The sequence below is a fragment of the Bactrocera neohumeralis genome, chromosome 5 (assembly GCF_024586455.1).
Source record: "Bactrocera neohumeralis isolate Rockhampton chromosome 5, APGP_CSIRO_Bneo_wtdbg2-racon-allhic-juicebox.fasta_v2, whole genome shotgun sequence".
NCBI classification, from domain to species: Eukaryota; Metazoa; Arthropoda; class Insecta; order Diptera; family Tephritidae; genus Bactrocera; species Bactrocera neohumeralis.
The window spans coordinates 42,666,833-42,687,509 of record NC_065922.1 but is presented as its reverse complement, the minus strand read 5'-3'; the positions used below and the strand labels follow the sequence as shown (position 1 = coordinate 42,687,509).

At 34.9% G+C, this 20,677-nt stretch overlaps 4 protein-coding genes across 6 annotated transcripts; 2 read left to right on the top strand and 2 right to left on the bottom strand.

Moving 5' to 3' along the window:
• Positions 1-1,127: 1,127 nt before the first annotated feature.
• LOC126760580 (uncharacterized) lies at positions 1,128-2,597 on the bottom strand. Its single transcript, XM_050476325.1, has 2 exons — positions 2,480-2,597; positions 1,128-2,421 (listed from the first exon to the last, which is right to left on the bottom strand). Exons 1-2 carry the CDS (start codon positions 2,504-2,506, stop codon positions 1,444-1,446), a joined length of 1,005 nt encoding a protein of 334 aa, XP_050332282.1. The 5' UTR covers positions 2,507-2,597; the 3' UTR covers positions 1,128-1,443.
• Positions 2,598-3,260: 663 nt separating this feature from the next.
• On the top strand, positions 3,261-3,959 carry LOC126760587 (DNA-directed RNA polymerase III subunit RPC9). Its single transcript, XM_050476332.1, has 4 exons — positions 3,261-3,379; positions 3,439-3,553; positions 3,612-3,770; positions 3,827-3,959. Exons 1-4 carry the CDS (start codon positions 3,372-3,374, stop codon positions 3,926-3,928), a joined length of 384 nt encoding a protein of 127 aa, XP_050332289.1. The 5' UTR covers positions 3,261-3,371; the 3' UTR covers positions 3,929-3,959.
• Positions 3,946-4,798, bottom strand: LOC126760586 (density-regulated protein homolog). Its single transcript, XM_050476331.1, has 3 exons — positions 4,582-4,798; positions 4,264-4,525; positions 3,946-4,204 (listed from the first exon to the last, which is right to left on the bottom strand). The coding sequence occupies exons 1-3, from the start codon at positions 4,696-4,698 to the stop codon at positions 4,020-4,022; spliced, it is 564 nt and encodes a 187-aa protein (XP_050332288.1). The 5' UTR covers positions 4,699-4,798; the 3' UTR covers positions 3,946-4,019.
• Positions 4,799-5,141: 343 nt separating this feature from the next.
• LOC126760568 (amyloid-beta A4 precursor protein-binding family A member 1) lies at positions 5,142-13,832 on the top strand. Of its 3 annotated transcripts, XM_050476298.1 has the most exons (12): positions 5,142-5,269; positions 6,111-6,212; positions 6,272-6,862; positions 6,924-7,664; positions 7,742-7,882; positions 8,512-9,223; positions 9,363-9,769; positions 9,856-10,177; positions 11,264-11,403; positions 11,680-12,606; positions 12,671-12,811; positions 12,880-13,832. In XM_050476298.1, the coding sequence occupies exons 3-12, from the start codon at positions 6,392-6,394 to the stop codon at positions 12,949-12,951; spliced, it is 4,074 nt and encodes a 1,357-aa protein (XP_050332255.1). In that variant the 5' UTR covers positions 5,142-5,269; positions 6,111-6,212; positions 6,272-6,391; the 3' UTR covers positions 12,952-13,832. The 3 variants fall into 3 exon arrangements, with proteins under 3 accessions (XP_050332255.1, XP_050332256.1, XP_050332254.1); XM_050476299.1 differs by having other exon boundaries at positions 6,111-6,862; positions 9,859-10,177; XM_050476297.1 differs by having other exon boundaries at positions 6,111-6,862.
• Positions 13,833-20,677: the final 6,845 nt, after the last annotated feature.

Here is a 20,677-nt window from a genome sequence, read left to right as displayed (position 1 = left end):
TTCCTTGACTACGTCGACGACGTCGTACAGTACGTCGACCGGACTTCGGACGCAACTGACTTCCGACAGGTACTGACCGCTATTCACAGTGGAGCCATTAACACCTTCACCGACTCCCTTCCCGATGGATGGCGTTCTTGGAGTCAAACCACCACCCATCGCAGACGAAGAGCTCGAGTTGCCGCGAGAAACGCGAGTGACCCTAGCGCAGCTTCGTTCTGGATATTGTAGCAGGTTAAACTCCTACCTATCCAGAATTGACCCGCGCAACGGTAAGGGTTATCTGTGTTGTCATCGACGTCATCTAACGGGAGGCCCAGAAAACGTGCTGTTTCGACGGGGTCGGACCAAAGGGAAAGGGGTGTTAGATGAGTAGGGTTGGTAGGGTATGCAAAGAGGTGTCAGTGTCATGCGGAGACTCGTTACAATCTTAGCTAGCAATTTGTACTGAAACCATCGGTGGATAAGGCAAAAAGTCGTAGTACCCGATGTCTGCACAAAATGACAAAAGAGTCCCCATCATTTACGAGGTAAAATCTTCGTTGGAGAAAAAGTAAACAACCATTTCCACGATCATTCTCGCTCCTTCACTGCTGGGAGCATACCACTATTCATTTCAGTCGATGGCACTACAATCCCGACTGCAAAAGTTTTTGGTGTTACAATCGACTGCCTGTACTTTTACACTATGCATACGATTGGCAGCACCTGGCACCAGGACCAGCCCATTACAGAATTTCTCTAACCGAACAGTTATATGTCACATCAAACTAATCCACATAATCCCCTGCTCATAGACTTTCTGTTCCTGTACCTTCCGTTAGGTGACTTTGATTTCAGTTAATTGTGAGTTCTCCCCCAAACATGGTATAGATTTTCCATTACAAAAACAATAATAATAATAATTATGTAAATTTTCAAAGCGGTAAGTTCAATTTTAAATATATAAAGCAATGCTAGAAGCAAATGTTTTCATTTAATTTGTATGCCACATTAAGCTTATTCATCCTCTGTACCGAAGTAGAATTTTATAGATTTTTAGATGTACAAACACATCCGTACGGTGAACAAAAACATTGCACTCTTTGCTTCCAGGCCCTTTTATAGAAAAAAAATTGATCAGTTACTTTGTATGGCAGCAACATATATGTATGTACATATGCTTAGAACTTTATACCGTACCGACAGTCGGGTTTACGTAACCGTAAAGGAATATGGAAAATTACAGTTTCTTTTGTCTTTTAATATTTTTAGATTAATATCTTAAACTCTTTAATTTTAACACATATGTAAACAGTCGCAAAATACTTTTTTTGTCAGAATTACAACAATTTTTTTGTAAAAGTATATGACTTATATTTTAATACGCGATGTAATTGTAAATTAATCTATAAGGTAGTTCGTTCCTTTTATAATTGGGTAAAATCTTTGGAAAATTAGCTTTCAGCCTTCATAAGTTGTCGCATTTTCCTCCAAGGGGCGGCCATAAACTAGTACTTTTGCTTTCACTTTCTTGCATCCAGAGGTTGCTACATCAATTGTGTTCGCAATTTCGTCAAAGTTATCTTTAGTGATAATTAGATTTTCAGTATGCATTTCGCGGTATATACACTCCCGCAAATCTTTTTTATTTAATCTCTTGAAATTTATTGTGGTCGTATTAGGTAAATGCTGCAAAGTATTTTCTTGTTGCTGATACGAATTTGAATCCAGCATTGCGCTTAAATTAAATATATAAATCACGATGACGCGCTTATTACTTGCCTCATCTTGAGATGCTATCATTTGATTCATTAATGGGACTATCGCGTCATCACATGGCAAAAGGTTATCAACTATTAATAAATTACTGCCACAATCAGAAAATTGCTCTACATAAAGTCGTAACATGCGAAATTTCTGTACTTCATTTTCAACATGTGTATTCCAAGCATATGTCCAAACATTTTCACGCCATGGAAAATTAGCCGCTAAAGCACTTGCTGTCATAGTTTTTCCAACACCCGATGGTCCCACTATTGCAATGGAGTGAACCTGTGTTTGATTCCTTAGAGTGCTTTCCAATCGTTGCAAAGCTTGCTCTTGATGCAGAATTGTATATTTACGCACACCTGCCATCAGAGATTGAACATCTAATAATGATTCACAATAGTGTGGTTTCCCATGTACAATTTGATGGTAGTGTCGCCGATAACTACTTAAAAAATCTTTGAAGATTGTAGTTTGCTTAGCATTACTACGTGTGAGATGATGTCCTAATATAAGGGCAGCGGCTGCCGACAAGAATAACGTAATGAACAGACCGCGTTTGAGTTTTCGTAAGAAAGTGTGAGTTTTGGACTCTTGTTTCTTATTACGCTTTTTATCTGCAGGACTACTAGCCAACCGACGAATCCTCAATCTTTTACGACTTCTGCCGACCTATTCAAAGATATAATATAACAATAAGCGATACAAAAAACTAAAAACCTCAACTTACTGGTAATATTTTATCTTCGCTCAACATTGAAGCTTGTCTGTTAATTCTTAATGTGGTTTACTATATTTCAACGAGAAATTTAGACAAAGTTAACAAAAATTATAAGCACATACGATAGAAATTATAACTGTCAAATTTGTCATCCTCAAATAATGGTTTTCAAAAATTAGAAGGAAAAATTAAAAAAAAAGAAATGTCAAACCGGCAAAATACCACTTGTTTTTTCTGTTTCTTATCATCCAGAGTTGCAAGCATTAAAATAAATTCTCATATTGGTTGCCTACAAAATTGCAAATTGAGCGGAGTAATGTGAATGCAGTATTCATATTTTTTGTTATTGTGAACAACTCTTTTCTCATATTAAAAATAATTAAGCAAAATTTATATGTATATGTTATATAGTTAAGTTGATATAATATTTTTTAGTAGTTGTTTTAAGTTCTGGCAATGAAATCCGACTTTTCCGACAATACATTTGTCCATAAAAAAGATTATTCACTTTTTCTGTTCTCCACATAAATTTTGATCAAGATGTTTTAATTTGTTCAAGAGCTCAAACATACGCTTCCATAGTTCAAATACGCCTGCGCGGCGTTATTTCGCAAAAGTTTTTTATCAAATGTCTAATAAAAATATTGCCAATCTTAATGGGAATAAGTTCGACAATTGATTGCAATAATTATATTGCTGTATGGAAATGCAGCGTTATGATTTTGAAAACAAACGAAAAATGAGAACAGTGTATAAAGTAATACGCAAATGTCAAAAAGAAACGTAATTCTGTAAAAACAAATCATTTGCACATGAATGAAAATAAACAAATTGTGTAAAAGTAATAAGCCATTTATACTGGAAATATAAATTAATTGAAACCACAATTATTTAAAACAAAATGGAAATGTGAGTATTTTTGTCAGCAAATAAGTTGTTGCTTTCATCTCATATTTCATCCCTCGCAGTGTGAATCCCTGTTTTTCAGTGTTGTCCAATTACGAAGTGATGGAGTCCTTGAAAACACTTAAGGACACTAAGAAAAAATATGGACTACGAAACCTGGCAACAATAACATATGAAGTATTTTTAGAATTCATTTAAAAACTATTTTTTATACTGAACAAACTATTTTTTGTAGACTTTGCAATACTTGGAAGACTCGCCGTGTAAACAAGAATCGCGTGAAAGTATTCATGCATTTTTAACAGAAGTAAAAAACTTAAGCTGCAAGTTAACAACAACAGAATGTTTAATGATGGTCAACGATCCCCCTACGAGTGCTCTACATATTCAACTGGTAAATACTAGTTTAACAGTCATGATTTAGTAGTAATTTTCTTTTTCAATATTCAGCTTATTGAGGACAGTGAAGAACGTTTATCCGAAGAGCAAGTGAATGAAATTCTGCAACTTGTTGCTAAACATTTTCCTAACACTCCAACCGAAAATACTTAATATAAAAATAAAGCCAATTGTTTTATACAAAGTTGACATAAGTATTATTTGTTACTAGAAATGCAAAAAAACGCAGCCAAAACATTATAACTTATCGTTTTTGGTCGCCTAAGTCATCAATATAATCTTCATCAATCTCGGGCCACTTCTCAGGTATTACATCGAAGAGATCGTCCTTTACATCTCCTTGAATAACAATTTCATCCTCACCAGTAACAGATGAGCCGCATGCGAATTTTGTGCCAAAAAACTTTGCAGCAACTTTTAGGTCAATGTCTATCAAAAATGAAAAAAAAGTGCTACTTAATTATCCATAAGAAAACCCATTCATTTACCGAAAGTATTTAAACCGGTCACGACAGTTACTGACTTCTTCTTGCCACGCGGAGCTCTCGAAACTGTAATCTTCTTGGGTACCTCCTCCTTTTTTTTAATCTTCATCATACCCTTACCTCCGCGTTTTTGTCGTTTCTTGTCATCATCTGTACCATCAGCACCGGACGCTTCATCTTTAATTTTCATTTGTTCAAATTCGCTTGGTAGATGTTTTTCAAGCCAAGCACGGCATTTTTCGAATTCGGGATAGTATTCACAGTACTTAACGAAATAATAAAAAATTAAATAAATTCTGTAATAAAATTCTATGGACTTACTTCGAGTGGCATTGTGCAGTTGCCACAATATTGCACCACCAAAGGGTATGTCACGCCCTCTCGTGGTCCTAACTTTAAACGCTCTGCTGGATTTATTGCTGCTGTTTCTGCTGCCATTTTAAAGAGTTTTTAGAACTTTTAAATCAATATAATTTATTTTAATATATCAATCTAGAAATGTGTGAATTGAGTGTGAACGCGTCACAGCTGATTCCAATTTTGACAACTGTGCAAAAATGCAAATTTAAAAATTACAGCAAAAACTGGTTTGGCACCAGACTAACTATTTGGTTTAAATCTAGAATGCGAAAGATTTATAACCTTTTTAAAAAACTTGTAAATGTCATAGAAATTACATTAAGTTATTGTTAATAGTATTGTAACAATTTATTATTCTAATTTAATCTTTATAAGGTCTAACCATAATATGCCTTCTATCATATGCCTATTGTCTATTTTACTTTTTAAATAATTTTTTTGATAATTCTTTTCCGTTTTATGTGGCAAGCTCCAAAGTGCGAAGCAGTTGAAAAAGTAATTGGAAACACAGGTAATTGGAAAAATAAGCTGCTGGTTAAAGAAAAAATTGCTGACAGTGAAGGTTTATGTGCAATAAATAAAAAGTTTTTAATAAAAATACATAAAAATTGTGTTGTATAATAAAGTTGTAAATAAAATATTTGTAAAAGTAAGCGTTTAAATTAAATACTTTTAATAATTTATCTTTCGTTGTACCTTTGATGACTGCCAAGGAACGGGCATAATTACATACATACATATTTCGCAGACGTTTTCAATTTATTGATTTTCTTACATTCGGTTAATATAGTCAATTTAAAAAAAAATATTAAGTATTTCGCTGTGATTCAATCTGAATATGATTTGTATGCGCCATATGTACAAGTGGTTTAATGGTTCAGTAAATTCATAAATTTTTAATGCATCACAAATTTAAAGATCACCGTCTGCTCCAAACCAGCTATTAGCGGGGAAGCCGACAACCTATATTCCAAAAGCACCTGTGTAATGGTTTTAGGTGTTTCTGTATTCGGAGCTAAGCAACAATATGTTAATAAATCTCATGCCCACTAAAATAAAACTACGGATAAATATTTGTGGAAACTATTCGAACGATTCGTCATAGTGTCGGCGTGTTTTATATATTTAGGGTTGGGATGCTGCGTTCGTGCAATGTGTCATTGTATGCACAATAACTGACTGAGCCTGCATGTATCTTTTTATGAATGGATTGTTGTTTATGCTCGGTCGCAGACTATTGAGGAAGTTATAATCTTTAAGATTTTAGAGGCCAAGTGCATGAATAAGAGAAATGTCCGAATTTTGAATTGCGATGTTTGTCATTGGTCTTATTGGTTATATGTACGTCATAATCCTCTACTCGCATAATCGCAACGAAGGATTTTTGAATTGTTAGAAAATATATATAATAAATAAATAGTAATAGTGGAAGCATATAATGTCAATGAACTTTTCAAAACAAAGAACTTACATTTGCTTTGTTTTACTAGATGATGTAGATTCACCACCAAAATGCTTGGTATATGTAAATGGAACTATTGGAGGAAAAGCAAACATCACTGCAAATAAAACAACTAAATGTTACATGAATGGTAGGACAATAAAATACTGATATATCCGTCGAATAAGTTCAAATAACCAATACACTCAGTTTCGCTGCTTTTGAAAAGCTACATCAAGCCAACGCCAAGCGCACCGGCAATTAACAAAGAAATTACATGTAAATGCAAACAAAGAAAAAACAAATTTTTTCTTATAAAAGGAACTAAAAATGAACTCCGAAAGTAGCGAGTTGGAGTCATCTAACAATGGACACGTTATATTTCACACCGCTCAAAATCCCAGTACAATGGGTTCATTGTCCGGAGTTCATATGACAAGTTCTAATGTGACCGTCAACAATGCAAATGCCAATCTAAATAACGCAATGGGTTCTATAGCAGGAATTACACGTGTCAGCGCAGCAACAGATGTTAGTAGTGAGGCGAATTTAAATAGCGAAATGGTTGCACCACCGGGAGGAATTGTTGGCAAGTTCAGTGAAAAACCTCAAGAGCGCTACGTATGGGAAATGCGCACACGAAGTCCAAATGTTACACCAGCTAGCACTGTGCTTAATTCTCCTGACTTGAATACGGATGTGCAATATGCACTGCATCATCAGCATCGACAGCATCATCATCAGATAAGAGTAGGCCGCAGCCCCGGTAGTCAATTTGAACAGCAGAATGTGATGCCACAAGTAAACGGAAATTGTTACACATCCACAAAAATTCAAAACTAATTTCTATTCTTTATTGCAGGGTCTCGCCAGCCCAGGAGGGTCACCTACAGATGTCGGTAAAGTTGGTGTCCAATGCTTGCGCGATGGTGAAATAGTGGTATTCGATGATATTGACACCAATTGGATGAATAAAACCAATACTTCCGGGTTTTCAAATACCATTAATAGCTCAATACAGCATACGAACAGTGTTCCAGAAGGCTACACCTCAGTGCATCATCAACACAATAATGAGGATATTTTGAAGGTCACGAAAATGATAGGCCAGCTACCAATTGCCGAGTATGAAGGTTCCCCACGTCGCTTTGGCAATCAACCACTAGGCAGTACCAAGCAGACAGGCACTTGTGCCCTACCCAAACGTCCGCCAGGTTTTCCACAACGCGTGTCACCAATTGCAGGTCCACAGCAATACGCCTCCATGCAACAACAACTAATGCAACAGGAGATTAATTCACGTTCGACACAATGTGCACAACGGATCTTACAGCAGCAACAGCAGCATTATTATTCGACTACACCGACGTCATTAATTGGGTTGAATAACTGTCGTGATAATAAATCAGTTGGCAATTTAATTGACATTGACGAAAGGAGTACACCCGGTATTGATGGGGCTCAAGTTAAGACGCCAGCTTTTGATTACTTGTATGAGTGTTCGGAAACGCGCAAAGTGCTCGAGGACTTTTTTAAAGCGAATTCAGAAGACGAAAAACGTTTTACGGACTACACTGAAAGTGGCGATGACGTGGGAAGTTGTGTATGTTATTCTTGAACTATGCAAATTGCACAAAACTAAATAAAATATACTGGTTTTCATATCTATATTTCAACCAGGATACCCATATGGAGTATGAACAAGAACGCGAACGTGAGCGAGAAGAGGGCAAACATATAGAGCAGGCGTACATAGGACAACGCTTAGCTAGAATACCCAAAGAGGAATTAAATATGATTCACCGTTCGCCTCGCAAGCAAGTGAGTATGGTCTAGACGTAAATAAAAATAAACGATGTAAAAAGAAATTGCAGTAGTTGGTTGCTTAAAGGATTAGGAATAGTCACGGACTTAAATTATAACAATTTTAAATATTTTTTTGTCTGTAAATTATCTTATTTTATAAAAATAAAAAACTTGATAGAAAGTCGAAAAAATTATAATTTTAAGTGTAATAGCTGTTTGTGCTGATTCCGTTACAATGGTAACTCCTTGCGGCGACATTACTAAGCCTTGGAATCTAAAATCAATCGGGCAATAAAATTCTTTAATACAATAGATAATGTGGTGATTGAATCTTTTTTTAAGTTAAAAAAAAAACAAGTTATTTGTTTAGGTTAGGTTAGGTTAAGTCGTTTTGGTCCTTTACGATACCAGAAGGAGTTCAGTTATTTGCTTTTTTGATATCATTGAAATCTATCGAGCGGATTTGAGCATTAGAACGACGACTGACGACTCCTAACCCCTTAAAATTATTTCAAATCACTTTCATTAAATCGTTGCTAGTTACAGTTCTGTCATAAATAAGCAAGCATTGTCACAACGAAAACGTTTTATATCAATATTTGTCTAACTTATCAAATTAATCTCTCTGGTCTTCCATTTTATAGCCCTGTGAGTCGGTTTACAATGAAAACAACGACATTGAGTTGTACATAGATTCAAATAGTCGAAGCAGTGGAGATTTGGCCGACACAGAATTGGAAGCAAATCTACGCCGCCATTCGCGCAACTTTACTCTTTCGCCTGAGACCACTGATTACGACTCAAATTGCGGTGATCTCGACAGTTTGTCAAACGACATCAATTGCCCCACGGACTATGGCAAATTGTACACCAGCATGCCGGTACTAGAGGACGGTTTATCGAGCGGCCACGCCTCGGATACGGAAAATAATGTAAATACCGCCGTAGAGAATGAAAAACAAATATTTGACAGCGGCTGTGCGGAGAATTGCCCGACGCAGTCACAATCGCATCAATATCAAGTACAACAGCAGCACAAAGCCCCTACAATGTTGCAAAATAATGAGTATAACGCGAGTTTCTCACACGAGTGCCATGATAGTTGCATGTCAAACACTTTGGGGAGTACTATTCCGATGGATGGCCATTTAATAAACGATTTAGCTGATGTTCCTGAAAATATTATTCAACAACAACAACAACAAACACATCAGCCAGATCAGCAGTTGTGCAGTCATGAACTAATGCACAACGACAGCAGTTGCTGCAACAACAATTCTGATATTTGTTTGAACACATCGAATGAGCTGAGCCATAACGATTCTAATTACGATGCAGTCTACGCACCGGCCATGAGTAAGCACATACAACTCAACTATAAATACGTGAACATGACAGCCATGTTCATATTTGTATATAATATACGCTTTTATTGTTTGATTTTGTTTTCTTTTTTCGTATGGATTCATTTCGTGTTTCCATTTTATCTTTATAGCCACACAACAATCTCCACCACCACCGCAAGCATCTGTGGCATATCGACAGTGCGTTCGCACAAAACAGCAACGCGAGTCAGCTGATATACAGGAGGCGATGAAGGAGATACGGTCGGCGCTGCAGCGTGCTAAAACGCAGCCAGAAAAATTAAAATTCTGCGACGAAGTACTACCGCCCGATCCAGAATCACCAGTTTGGGTGCCGCGTAAAACATCACCAACGAATGCTGCACTAACAGCCAATCGAATGGGAAGCCATCATTTGCATAAGTTGAACTGTGTTGCTAATGATGATAATGTTGGCGGAACAGGCCCGGGCGAGGAGGAAGAGCCTGACACAGATTTGGAGACGGATAGATTGCTGGGGCAGCAGCGTGTTGATGAGCAAGCGTTTTACGATGAAAAGGTGCTTTATACTTTCATTTCTATCCATCTAACTATGCGTAATTCCGTCCTAACCTCAATAGTGTAATAATATTTTTTCTTTGCCAGCAGACAATCTGGCCAAAAACATCACGTATTGGTGGCGGTACCGATTCCAATGATCAATCGCCCAGCACTTCGGACATAACGATGCTCACCACAAATTCGGTCAGTATTAAACCGCAAGCTTTCTCATCAGCTACAATACGTCAAGGCATCGGCACAGCGTTAACGCCCAGTTCGCCAGAACAATGCCAGATTGTAGGCAGCGCAGATGTTACGATCACCTCACCAGAAAAACTGCAATACACAAAAAGTCCAACGGGTTCTATCAAATCGCTCAAAGATTCGGCGAATAGTGACAAGAAGGCGAAGACACGCAATAAGGAGGGTAAGTTGAGCGAACAATTCCGATAAGTTTGTCAATAGCTATGTGTATAATCTCTATTTGTGGGCGTCTCTTTGTCTCTTTGATTGTCTTTGCACGCTAACGTGATACGAAAATACATAAACAATAACAAAAAAAAAAAATAAACGTTAATGAAAATGCATATGTACAACGTAATGCGTGTGTGTGTGTATTCGTGTTTACATACAATGTAAGTCAAATGTAATTAAATTAAGTCAAGTTTTAAGCGTAAATTTCTCGTTGGTTTATTATTTCAGTTCAATTTTCATTTTTAGTATTTTGTAAATAGTTTGTGTTGACTTTGTTTTGGTTTTGTTAGAGTTCAAATTCAACTTATTCAGTGCATAACATGAGAAAGCGGTAACTTGTTGTTGTTGGTGGGGATTAGGCACCTGTTACAACAATAACACCAACAACAACAACAAAACGTTAACTTCGGTTGCACCGAAGCTGTAATACCCTTCACATATACAAAAGTTCCTACACCAGAACTTGATTTTGATCGGTAAGTTTGTATGGCAGCTATTGCTACAGTGGTCCGAGCTGAACACTTTCTTCAGAGATTGTATCCTTGCCTTGGCCAATTACCCATGCCGAATTTCGTGAAGATATCGCGTCAATTAAAAAAGTTTTCTATTCGGCCAGTTTGTATGCAAGCTATATGCTATAGTGCTCCGATATCGGTGGTTCCGAGCTTCTTAAAGCGAAGAGGAAGTGTGCAAAATTTCAGATCGATATCTCAAAACCTGAGGGACTAGTTCGCATATATACAGACAGGCCACAAGACAGCTTAAACTTACTTCAGACTTAGCTCGTCAAGCTATTAATTTATGTACATATGTATATATTTTATAGAGTCTCTGACTTATTCTTCTGGTTGTTACAGATTTTGTGATAAACTTAATATACTCTCTTTCTGGGTGCAAAAAGTAGGTTTAAACAAAAGTATTTATATAAAAAATGAAAAATTGTAAATATGTGTATTGTAAAAGCTTGTGTTTTTCTGTGTTCTCCCGGATACAGCATGCTGCTTCGTTCAATAAATAAAGTGTTTCACTTTTTCCGCAGGACTATTGGATCCTGCAGTGCTAATTGAAGGGGTCCTTTTTCGTGCACGCTATTTAGGCTCGACGCAATTAGTGTGCGAGGGGCAACCAACGAAATCAACGCGGATGATGCAGGCCGAAGAAGCTGTGTCGCGTATTAAGGTAGGCTACCAAAAATATAGCTTTTATTGCATGTAAAGGAAACACCTTGTGACGTAGCTTACTAACAAACATACATACTTACATACTTGTGATAAATAATCATTACATTTTTTGCCCTCTATTGCTGCTCGAATTTTAAATGCAAAACCCTGTAGGCTTTGGTAAGTGTTTTGGCTAGACATAACCTCAAACGCAATGCTTTGTTTTGGTTTATTGTTTTTGAGTGTCAATTATTTGCTATTCAATTTCGTACATAAAATATACTCTGTGTTGCAGGCACCAGAAGGCGAGAGCCAACCCTCGACAGAAGTCGATCTATTCATATCAACCGAAAAGATAATGGTGCTTAATACAGACCTCAAGGAGATTATGATGGATCATGCCTTGCGCACAATCTCCTACATTGCAGATATCGGCGATTTGGTTGTGTTAATGGCGCGTCGTCGGTTTGTGCCGTCCGACTCGTGTGGCTCCGACGTAGACGTCACAAATGGCTGTGGTAATGGCAATAAAGATGCTCAAGAGAACGGCACGGGCTGCGGCACTAGTGCAAATACCAGTGGTTGCGGCAGCGCCATTGCCAACGGCACCACTGCCAATGGCATCAGCAGCTGCAACATTGGCAACGGTAGCAATAAACATAATCGCACACCAAAAATGATTTGCCATGTTTTCGAAAGCGATGAGGCACAATTCATTGCACAATCAATTGGCCAAGCCTTTCAGGTGGCCTATATGGAATTCCTAAAAGCGAATGGCATTGAAGATCACAGTTTTGTGAAGGAGATGGATTATCAGGAGGTGCTCAATAGTCAGGAGATATTCGGCGATGAACTGGAAATCTTCGCCAAAAAGGAATTGCAAAAAGAGGTTGTTGTACCAAAGGTGAAAGGTGAAATACTCGGTGTGGTGATAGTGGAAAGCGGTTGGGGCTCGATGCTACCCACCGTGGTGATAGCTAATCTAATGTCGACGGGTGCTGCGGCGCGTTGTGGCCAATTAAATATCGGTGATCAATTGATTGCCATTAACGGCATGAGCTTGGTGGGCCTGCCGCTGTCCACATGCCAGAGTTACATACGCAACGCCAAAAATCAGACAGCGGTCAAATTCACTGTGGTGCCGTGTCCACCGGTAGTTGAGGTGAAAATCAAACGACCAAACACCAAATATCAGCTGGGATTTAGTGTGCAGAATGGCGTGGTACGTAGTACTGTTATAATTCAAAATAATATATTTTAATTGCTTTGTTATTGTTCTTTGACAGATTTGCAGCTTGCTGCGTGGCGGCATTGCGGAACGCGGTGGCGTGCGCGTTGGCCATCGCATAATAGAGATCAACAATCAGAGTGTGGTGGCGGTGCCGCATGAAAAAATAGTCAATCTGCTCGCTACATCTGTGGGCGAGGTGAACAATTGTTTATGCATATTTTAGTTAATATAATTAATTATCTTTATTTCATGTATCTATTACAGATCTTAATGAAGACTATGCCTACTTCAATGTTCCGTTTACTTACGGGGCAAGAGAATCCCATATACATCTAAACATTAAACTTAACTGCTTCACTATTTCACATACATACATACCTACTTACTGTATTAGAAATTACAATATTTTTGTTTGATTTAATTTAATGGGTTTTGCAACTTTTGTGCTAAATTAATTATAATATTTTCTTACATAACACCTTACGAACACGTACTATTTACACTCAAATAAGCTGTACTATTAGCTAAGTAAGTGCAATAATTTGAAGAAAACAGAGAAGCGAGGTGGCGAGCATAATTTGCGCCAAAGTACAGTGATGTATAAAATTTTGGTCACATTTTTTGCAATTTGTACGGATATAACTAAAAAACTAAAAATATCGCTTCGAAAAACACTTTATGCCTGAATATCCTCACACGTGCATATACAAAAAGTCTCGTGACATTCTCATGCGGATCGCGCCAGACTTATATGATAATAATTTCACTTATATACATACATACTCGTACATAGATAACATATTTTTTACTGCTAACTTACAAATTATAACTATGTATCACTAAACTATGGACTCTACACACCTAAATTTATAAGCAATTGCTTTTTCTATTCAAAACGATAATTTAAAATTATGTAAACATGTAAACATAAAAAAATGTAATTGAAATTTTGAAATGTTCATAAAAGTTGAATGGCTTCAATCTCAGATGCTGTCATCTGTAGCAGAATCAAAACAAAAGTAAAACACAAAAAGAAAAAAACAAAAAACGCTGGCAAAGATGCTGTGCCGCGCGAACGTCAAACAAAAAATCACTGCTATACCAACAACAAAAGCGAAATCACTAAATGCATACAAATATTTATAAAAGACTGACAATGTTTTAAGTTTTTTATTTATTGCGCAAAAGCAAAAAGCGAACCACTAAACAACAGTTAATTCTGATGTAAATTATGCAGCATGTAGCTAATTATTGGTGCCACAGCATGGCGAACAATTGTTTTAGCAACTTTAGTTATTTTTACATGATTAAATATTGTTTACGCGCAAAAATGTCTAGGTTTCACAGCGTAGGCCATACATGTACGGTATTAAAGGTTTTTTTTAATGATAATGATTATTATTATTGTTTATAAATATGATAATATGATGATTATTATTTTTTTTAATTTCGTTTTTTAATTTGTTATTTTTTCTTTAATTTAGTTTTTTATTATTTGTTTTTTGATTTATTGTTTTTTCAATTAATTTGTTTTAAATTAATTTTTATTTTTTTATTATATTTTGTTTTTTTTTATTATTTTTTATTTTTTTATTATTTTTTTATTTTTTTTTTTTTTATTTTTTTTTTTTTTTTTTTTTTTTATTTTTATTTTTTATTATTTTTTTTTATTTTTTTTTTTTATTTTTATTATTTTTTTTAATTATTTTTTTATTAATTTTTTTATTAATTTTTTTATATTTTTTTAAATTTTTTTATATTTTTTTAAAATTTTTTTATATTTTTTTTTTTTAATTTTTTTTTTATATTTTTTTAAATTTTTTTTTGTTAATTTTTTTTTTATTTTTTCCTCTAAATTAGCTGATTTTAGTTCAACTAAAGTGAATTGGTTAAATAGTTCTAATAGTGCCATTGCATATCAATTGAAATTGGTATTTACGTTTACTGCAAAAGCTAAACACATTTTGTTTAGTCTCTTTTATTATTAGTTATAAAATATATTATATACATACATACATATGCAAAGAACATTCAAATTATGTATGCAATTTTGTTTTATATTTATAATGTTTTAGATATAAATCGGATATAATATCGAATTTTATGGAAATGCTATTAACTACATTTATAATTTAATACCAAATATAAATTTATCTTGATAATACAACAACATCTATTATAAAGCGTTCATTATATTAATAAATTTTGTATGATTTTGATGTACGCCAATGAAGTTTTTCTTTTATTTAATGAATGGTTTCATGTTTTTTTTTCAAGACGTGCTGGTGAACGAAGTATTTCAAACAAAACTGATGATTGTGTGTACATATATACATATGTACATAGGTGAATATTCATTATTAAAAACATATAATAATTATATTTTTGTCATCAGGGTTGCGAATTTTTTCATTAAAAATGTGAATTAAAAATTAGACTTTCATTTATTATTTTTTAATTTTTTAGTACCGATTTCGGAATTAGTTTAGTCCAAGATGTTTGAGATTAAAAATTGAAAATTTTTTTAAATTTAATATTAGTCCGATTTTTGGGATTCAATTTTTTTTAAATTTTTTTAATTTTTTAATTCTTAATTATATGCTTAAGATTAATTTTTTTTGGTTTTCCGTAAGATATTTGAGATTAAAAATTATTTGTATTTATATTTACATATGTATATACATACATATTTATTTTCAATTTAAATACGATTTTTGGGATCAACAATTTTTCGTTCTATTTTTCAATTCAGTTTTCGGGATTGGGATTTAAAATTTATTTTAATTAAATTGAAATAAATAATAAAATAACTAGTAAATAAATAAATTAATTTTAATTCGGGTTTTGGGATTAATATTTTTTTGTTCTATTTTGCAATGTGGTTTTTGGGATTGGGATTAATACTTATTTTTCAAATAAATAATAAGTAGTAAATTTCAAATAAATAATTTTTTTATTTAAATAATTTTTAATTTAAATAAATTTTTATAAAAATGTTTATTTTTTATTGCATTATTTTGTGTTTTAATGCCGTATTTGTGATTAATTTTTTTTAATCCAGTATTTGGGTTTAAAATTGCAAAAGTTATTTTTTAATTCTGACTTTTGTTATTAAAAAATAAAAAAAAAAATATTTCAAATGTTTATTCAATTATATTTTAATGTATTTATTGCAACCCTGGTTACAAAAATTTTTACTAAATTTTTTTGCTCAGAAATTATTAATTTGCTTTCAAATATAAATATTACATATAAATATATTCAATTAGGGTTACGTAAAGGCAGCAATAAGTAGCTAGCAAACAAAAAAGTAGCATATCGCGCAAATAATTGAAATAAAAAACAATTAACAAACTATTTTGATATGTATTGAAACGAAAGAAAGCGATGATTAAGTGAGGAGAGTCGGTTAGTGGCAAGTGCAGCGATTGAAACAAACAAGGGAAAGCAAAGGAAAGTGTAATAAATCAAATAAATGCATATGCAAGAAATTAAGAGAAATGTGAAACGCTGAACTAAAGAAGAACGCAGCAAACAACAACAAAATGCGTTGTTGTTGTTATTATTGCTAATGCTTTGCTGTACTACCAATAGTTTGTAAGAGATTCATTTTGTTACAAAATTCTACAGCGTTACAAAAACATTGAGAAATAACGGTAAACGCAATAATTCGAGCAATTGACGAAATGTTCAAACCCAGCAAATTCAGAATTATTGCAAAAATATTGTTAAATCGTAAATCGAGCTTCTTTTCCTAGTAATATAGAATCCAATTAAATGAATTGTTTGCATATATAGACGTACATACATATATACCAAATATATATAGTGTAGTCTAAGTTAAATTCGAAATGCATTTTTTATATGTAGCCAATAAAAAGTTTAGCTTTAGCCAACAGTAATAATAACACACTATACATAAACACATTTAAGTGGTAATTACTCCTGGCAACACCTCCGCTTTCATACTTTTGTATCCCATCCAAAGATTATGTTTTCTTTAAATGCTTTTATGTTAAGTTGTCTGTGAAAATAGTTGTGGTGTTGCAGAATTCTAGTAAAGCTCAACTTAGCTCTTGATAATAATAACTTACTAGGCGCCTATCAGCCTGCCTATGCATATACTCCCATGTGTATTCCATATTTGAGCAAAATACAAAAACAAAATATTTTTTTTACTTGTGCGTTGTTACGGTGTAAAAGTTAAAACAAAAGGTTTAACAACAAACTTGAAAATATGCAGCGGCTTGTAAAATGAAATTATCAGCTAATGTAAATTAATCGTAAAATCTAAAAAAAAAAAATTAAAAAATGATAAAAGAAAATATTTATAAATGGTATCGACTAAAATATTTGTTGCACTTAAATATATAAAAAATGCGATAAATGCAAATGGAAAGCGCAGCTTTTTTCTCAATAATAATGCAATCAAATACAATAAGTATAATAAATAATATCATGAAATATAAAAAAATACAAAAACAAAAGAAATAAATATGGTAACCAATAATACTTTCCTTTTTTCGCTTGCTTGGGTTGTACGAAAATGTTGAAAGGACTTTTAATCGTTTGCAATTCTGGAATACAAATCTAAATGTATCTAAAGTTTTAAGTTTCATAAAAAGTGAAGTGACTTAATAACATTCTAGCCAAGGGATGGTGAGGAGGGGTTGAATTGAATAATCCCTAGAGACGACCTAACCAGTGTTGGCTGAGAGATAAAGATGACTAATGATCATGTGACCGATTATCACATATGGAGCGGTTCAATTATCGAAGCTGCAGCGATTCGTCTGTATCTGCGCGTCCGACGGCGGTACTTGAAGTCATGATGGAGCTCACACCGCTTCACTTAGTAATCGGTCAGGTTGCCAAACGCACACTGCTCCAAATGACAACAGAAGGGTTGGACAGAGGTAAGGTAATCTCTTTCCAGCGCATGAAGGACTTAAGTGGTAACATAGCAAATCTCCCACCGGACAGCATTACCAAAAGTGTAAGCTTCTTTAAGAAGTTCAAGGTTACCCTCAGCAGTAAGGCTGAATGGAACGATTCCGCTCTCGAGCTACGGCTTAGGGATAGTACAATCATCGTAAACATAGGAGGAGTCGCAAGACCACGCATCAAACTCTCTATACCTATGGGTAGTTTTCCGAGCATATTATAAGCAGAGATCTTTGCTATAAGTCAGTGCGGAGAGATAAGCCTCAAACCTGAACATACATTTGTACTAAGCGATAGTCAAGCGGCACTCAAAGGGATCTCTGCGTATGAGATCTAATCGCTAATAGTGCAGGAGTATATGGTACGATTGAACAGTCTATCAGATCGTAACCAAGTGCATTCACCAATATGGTAAGACCCGAACCTTTCATTGCGGTTTGTCCTCATACCATAAAGGAGCTACTCCGCAAGGATGAAGGAGTGGTGAGGGATTGTCAACAACTACAAGGCATGCGCCATGCCAAGTAGTAGTGGGTGGTTAAGATCTTTAAAGGTTTAAATATTGACATTTAAAGGAATAAATATAACATTGTAAGCTCAAAATTCTATAACATGGGCCTAACTTCTTGTGCGAATTGCCGTTTCTGAGATGTGGAGACCGAAACTCCTGAAAGCCTGCTAATTGATAGGCTCAAGATAAAGGCCTTTGGATCCGTGTTTCCAAATAGGGATCACATCGCCTCAATAGCAGCTTGCAGTATATTGGAATTTATAAAAATGTGGGGGCAAGTGAGACGTTGTAACTTATCCTCCTCATTAAATCATCTAATCTAATAGTTCTAACGTCTTTTATATGCCAAAATTAGGAATTGTCAGCAGATGTAAGTCTTAATTATGCGTCAGAATGTACTTGTAAATGTAGTTCCAACGTTGCAATGATTATTTCGATTGTCAATGTTCAAATCGATCGAACATACTATAACCATCTTATTTACAAATTTCATACAAAATGTTTTAAAATGTTTTCTTTTACTGGTATCCATGCCCAAATTGTCCATATCCAATTTATTACATCTTAATTCACCACAATTAAATCTAATGAAGAGACGTTAAATCGGGTAAAAGACTTTTAGATTTTGGTACTAATGCTTTTAAATTATAATGTTTTTTTAATGACTATACGCTGATAGTTGTACCGGAAAGATTTTGGCAATATCAACATATTTAGGCCATGGTAAATTACTTAAGTAATTCCAGTTTTCCTGCAAATATATTTATCTCACCTCATACTATAGTAAGGAAAAAATACTATAAATCCAGCTTTGCAGGTTTTCGATTCAGTATTCACCTTTAGAGGCTGTGGAGAGAAAGACCTCCACCCCTTTGGAGAGATCAGGTGGAGAAGGAAATGGCGACACTTTTTATCTGGAATTTGCGCCAAATAGGCTTTTTATCACAGAATATTCTATGATCTGTCATATTCATCACCATTTTCTGTGTTCTTTATTTCAGTTAGTATGGTTTCCTCTTTTGCTTCCATACAACATACTAGTGATGTGCTTGTGGATTTCTTAAATGATATTTAAATGGACTTTAGTTTTCCTATACTCAGGCATGTTACGGCAAGCTGTAGATATCTTTTTAACCATACTTGCGTTATTCAAAAACTGTTCGAAAACTATGTGAAATCGTTCTTAAAATATGATGCAGTCTCCGGAATAGGTATTTGAAATTAGGCGATTGTTTTGATACTATAGTAATCTTAATTTAGCTTATTAATAAGTCGCCGCATTATATACATACATACGAGTATATGGTATATACATGAACATACAAATCGATATAGACACTAGTATGAACTAAATTAATTTGGAACAAAAATAATTGTGGTTTCCAATTATACATGTTAATTAATATGCGACATTTTTATACTCTCGGTTAGGTTAAATAAATAGGCTGATATTCGTGAAACCATAAATAATCCCACTTGGACTGCCAGAACTCCTAAGTACTGGTCAAAACGACTGTCGTATACCTACAAAGCGCCTCACTGTCTGCGAGCTCCAGGCCTAGGAGTGAAGCGGCTAGGAGTAGGTGCCGCAGCGCACTGGATTTCGGATTTCGAGAAGATTTTGGAATATCCCACTCTGGGGCCCTTAATATGTCCGGCTGCCCGGAGTCTGACAGCAATCTTCGCAGCAATGCATCTGGCGGCAATGTCCATGGGTGCTGTATATAGAACGGCATTAAGTGTCATCGTTTGAGTTATATGTGGTGCATTGCTTATGCCAATGAGAGGCTCTCGGTGAAGACGTTCTTCTTACTCAGCGAGTGTAGGTTTGTCGAGCGCCCTCCCCCAGACAAATACACAACTTTTAGTGAGAGACCCGATCGCTTCTCAATAGCTCCGTTATATCAATATAGGGCAACCAGTGCTTTCTTTACCTTCTGCTTAACTTTGGGCTTATATGATAGCTTTATAACACGGATGAGGCCCAAGTATTTCATATTTTCAACAGGCTGAATTCGAGAGCTCCCCAATGAGGGTGCCTCCATTTTATGGTCCTCGCAAATTAAACCAGATCAGTTTTATTCGGATTGACATGTAATCCGCTTCCTTTCGTCTATAGAACTAATAGGTAACTCATAAACGAAATTTCCTTTAATTTGCCTTTAACCATGAGAGCCATGAGAAAGCTAACGTTGTTTGTAATATCTTAAGCTAATCGGGGCAGATATAGAGTCAATCATACATACTATATATGAATGATCAGGATGACCAGACGAGTTGAAATTCGGTTACTGTCTGCCCATTTGTCCCTCTTTCTTCTGTGCCAGTTGTAAGCTGTTGAGATATCTTGGAGAATATAGGTATTGCATATGGACGGAATCGGGTTATTGCCACGCCTACGAAACGACATTAATCGAAATTTTAGGAAGAAGAATTTTTCACCAAAAAGTAAAACTGTTATTTGTTACAATGTATAGCATTGTCATGTTATTTTTGCTTAGTATTGTTTGGCATTCGGCGCCTTACACATAAACTTGGATTGACCTAGGGAACTACTTGGCGAATTTTACATGGTGATCTTAAATTGAAAGCATGCAAAATAAAGCC

What these genes read in the sequence shown, in the direction of transcription:
- LOC126760580 (XM_050476325.1), bottom strand. Translation starts at nt 2,506, where the DNA reads ATGTTGAGCGAAGATAAAATATTACCA. An exon ending in GCGAAGATAAAATATTACCA is followed by an intron (nt 2,422 to 2,479) that starts GTAAGTTGAGGT and finishes ATCTTTGAATAG; the next exon opens with GTCGGCAGAAGTCGTAAAAG.
- LOC126760587 (XM_050476332.1), top strand. An exon ending in TGGCAACAATAACATATGAA is followed by an intron (nt 3,554 to 3,611) that starts GTATTTTTAGAA and finishes TATTTTTTGTAG; the next exon opens with ACTTTGCAATACTTGGAAGA. An exon ending in GTGCTCTACATATTCAACTG is followed by an intron (nt 3,771 to 3,826) that starts GTAAATACTAGT and finishes TTCAATATTCAG; the next exon opens with CTTATTGAGGACAGTGAAGA.
- LOC126760586 (XM_050476331.1), bottom strand. Translation starts at nt 4,698, where the DNA reads ATGGCAGCAGAAACAGCAGCAATAAATCCAGCAGAGCGTTTAAAGTTA. An exon ending in ACTGCACAATGCCACTCGAA is followed by an intron (nt 4,526 to 4,581) that starts GTAAGTCCATAG and finishes TATTTCGTTAAG; the next exon opens with TACTGTGAATACTATCCCGA. An exon ending in GACCGGTTTAAATACTTTCG is followed by an intron (nt 4,205 to 4,263) that starts GTAAATGAATGG and finishes CATTTTTGATAG; the next exon opens with ACATTGACCTAAAAGTTGCT.
- LOC126760568 (XM_050476298.1), top strand. Translation starts at nt 6,392, where the DNA reads ATGAACTCCGAAAGTAGCGAGTTGGAGTCATCTAACAATGGACACGTT. An exon ending in GCGATGACGTGGGAAGTTGT is followed by an intron (nt 7,665 to 7,741) that starts GTATGTTATTCT and finishes TATTTCAACCAG; the next exon opens with GATACCCATATGGAGTATGA. An exon ending in AGTCTACGCACCGGCCATGA is followed by an intron (nt 9,224 to 9,362) that starts GTAAGCACATAC and finishes TTATCTTTATAG; the next exon opens with CCACACAACAATCTCCACCA.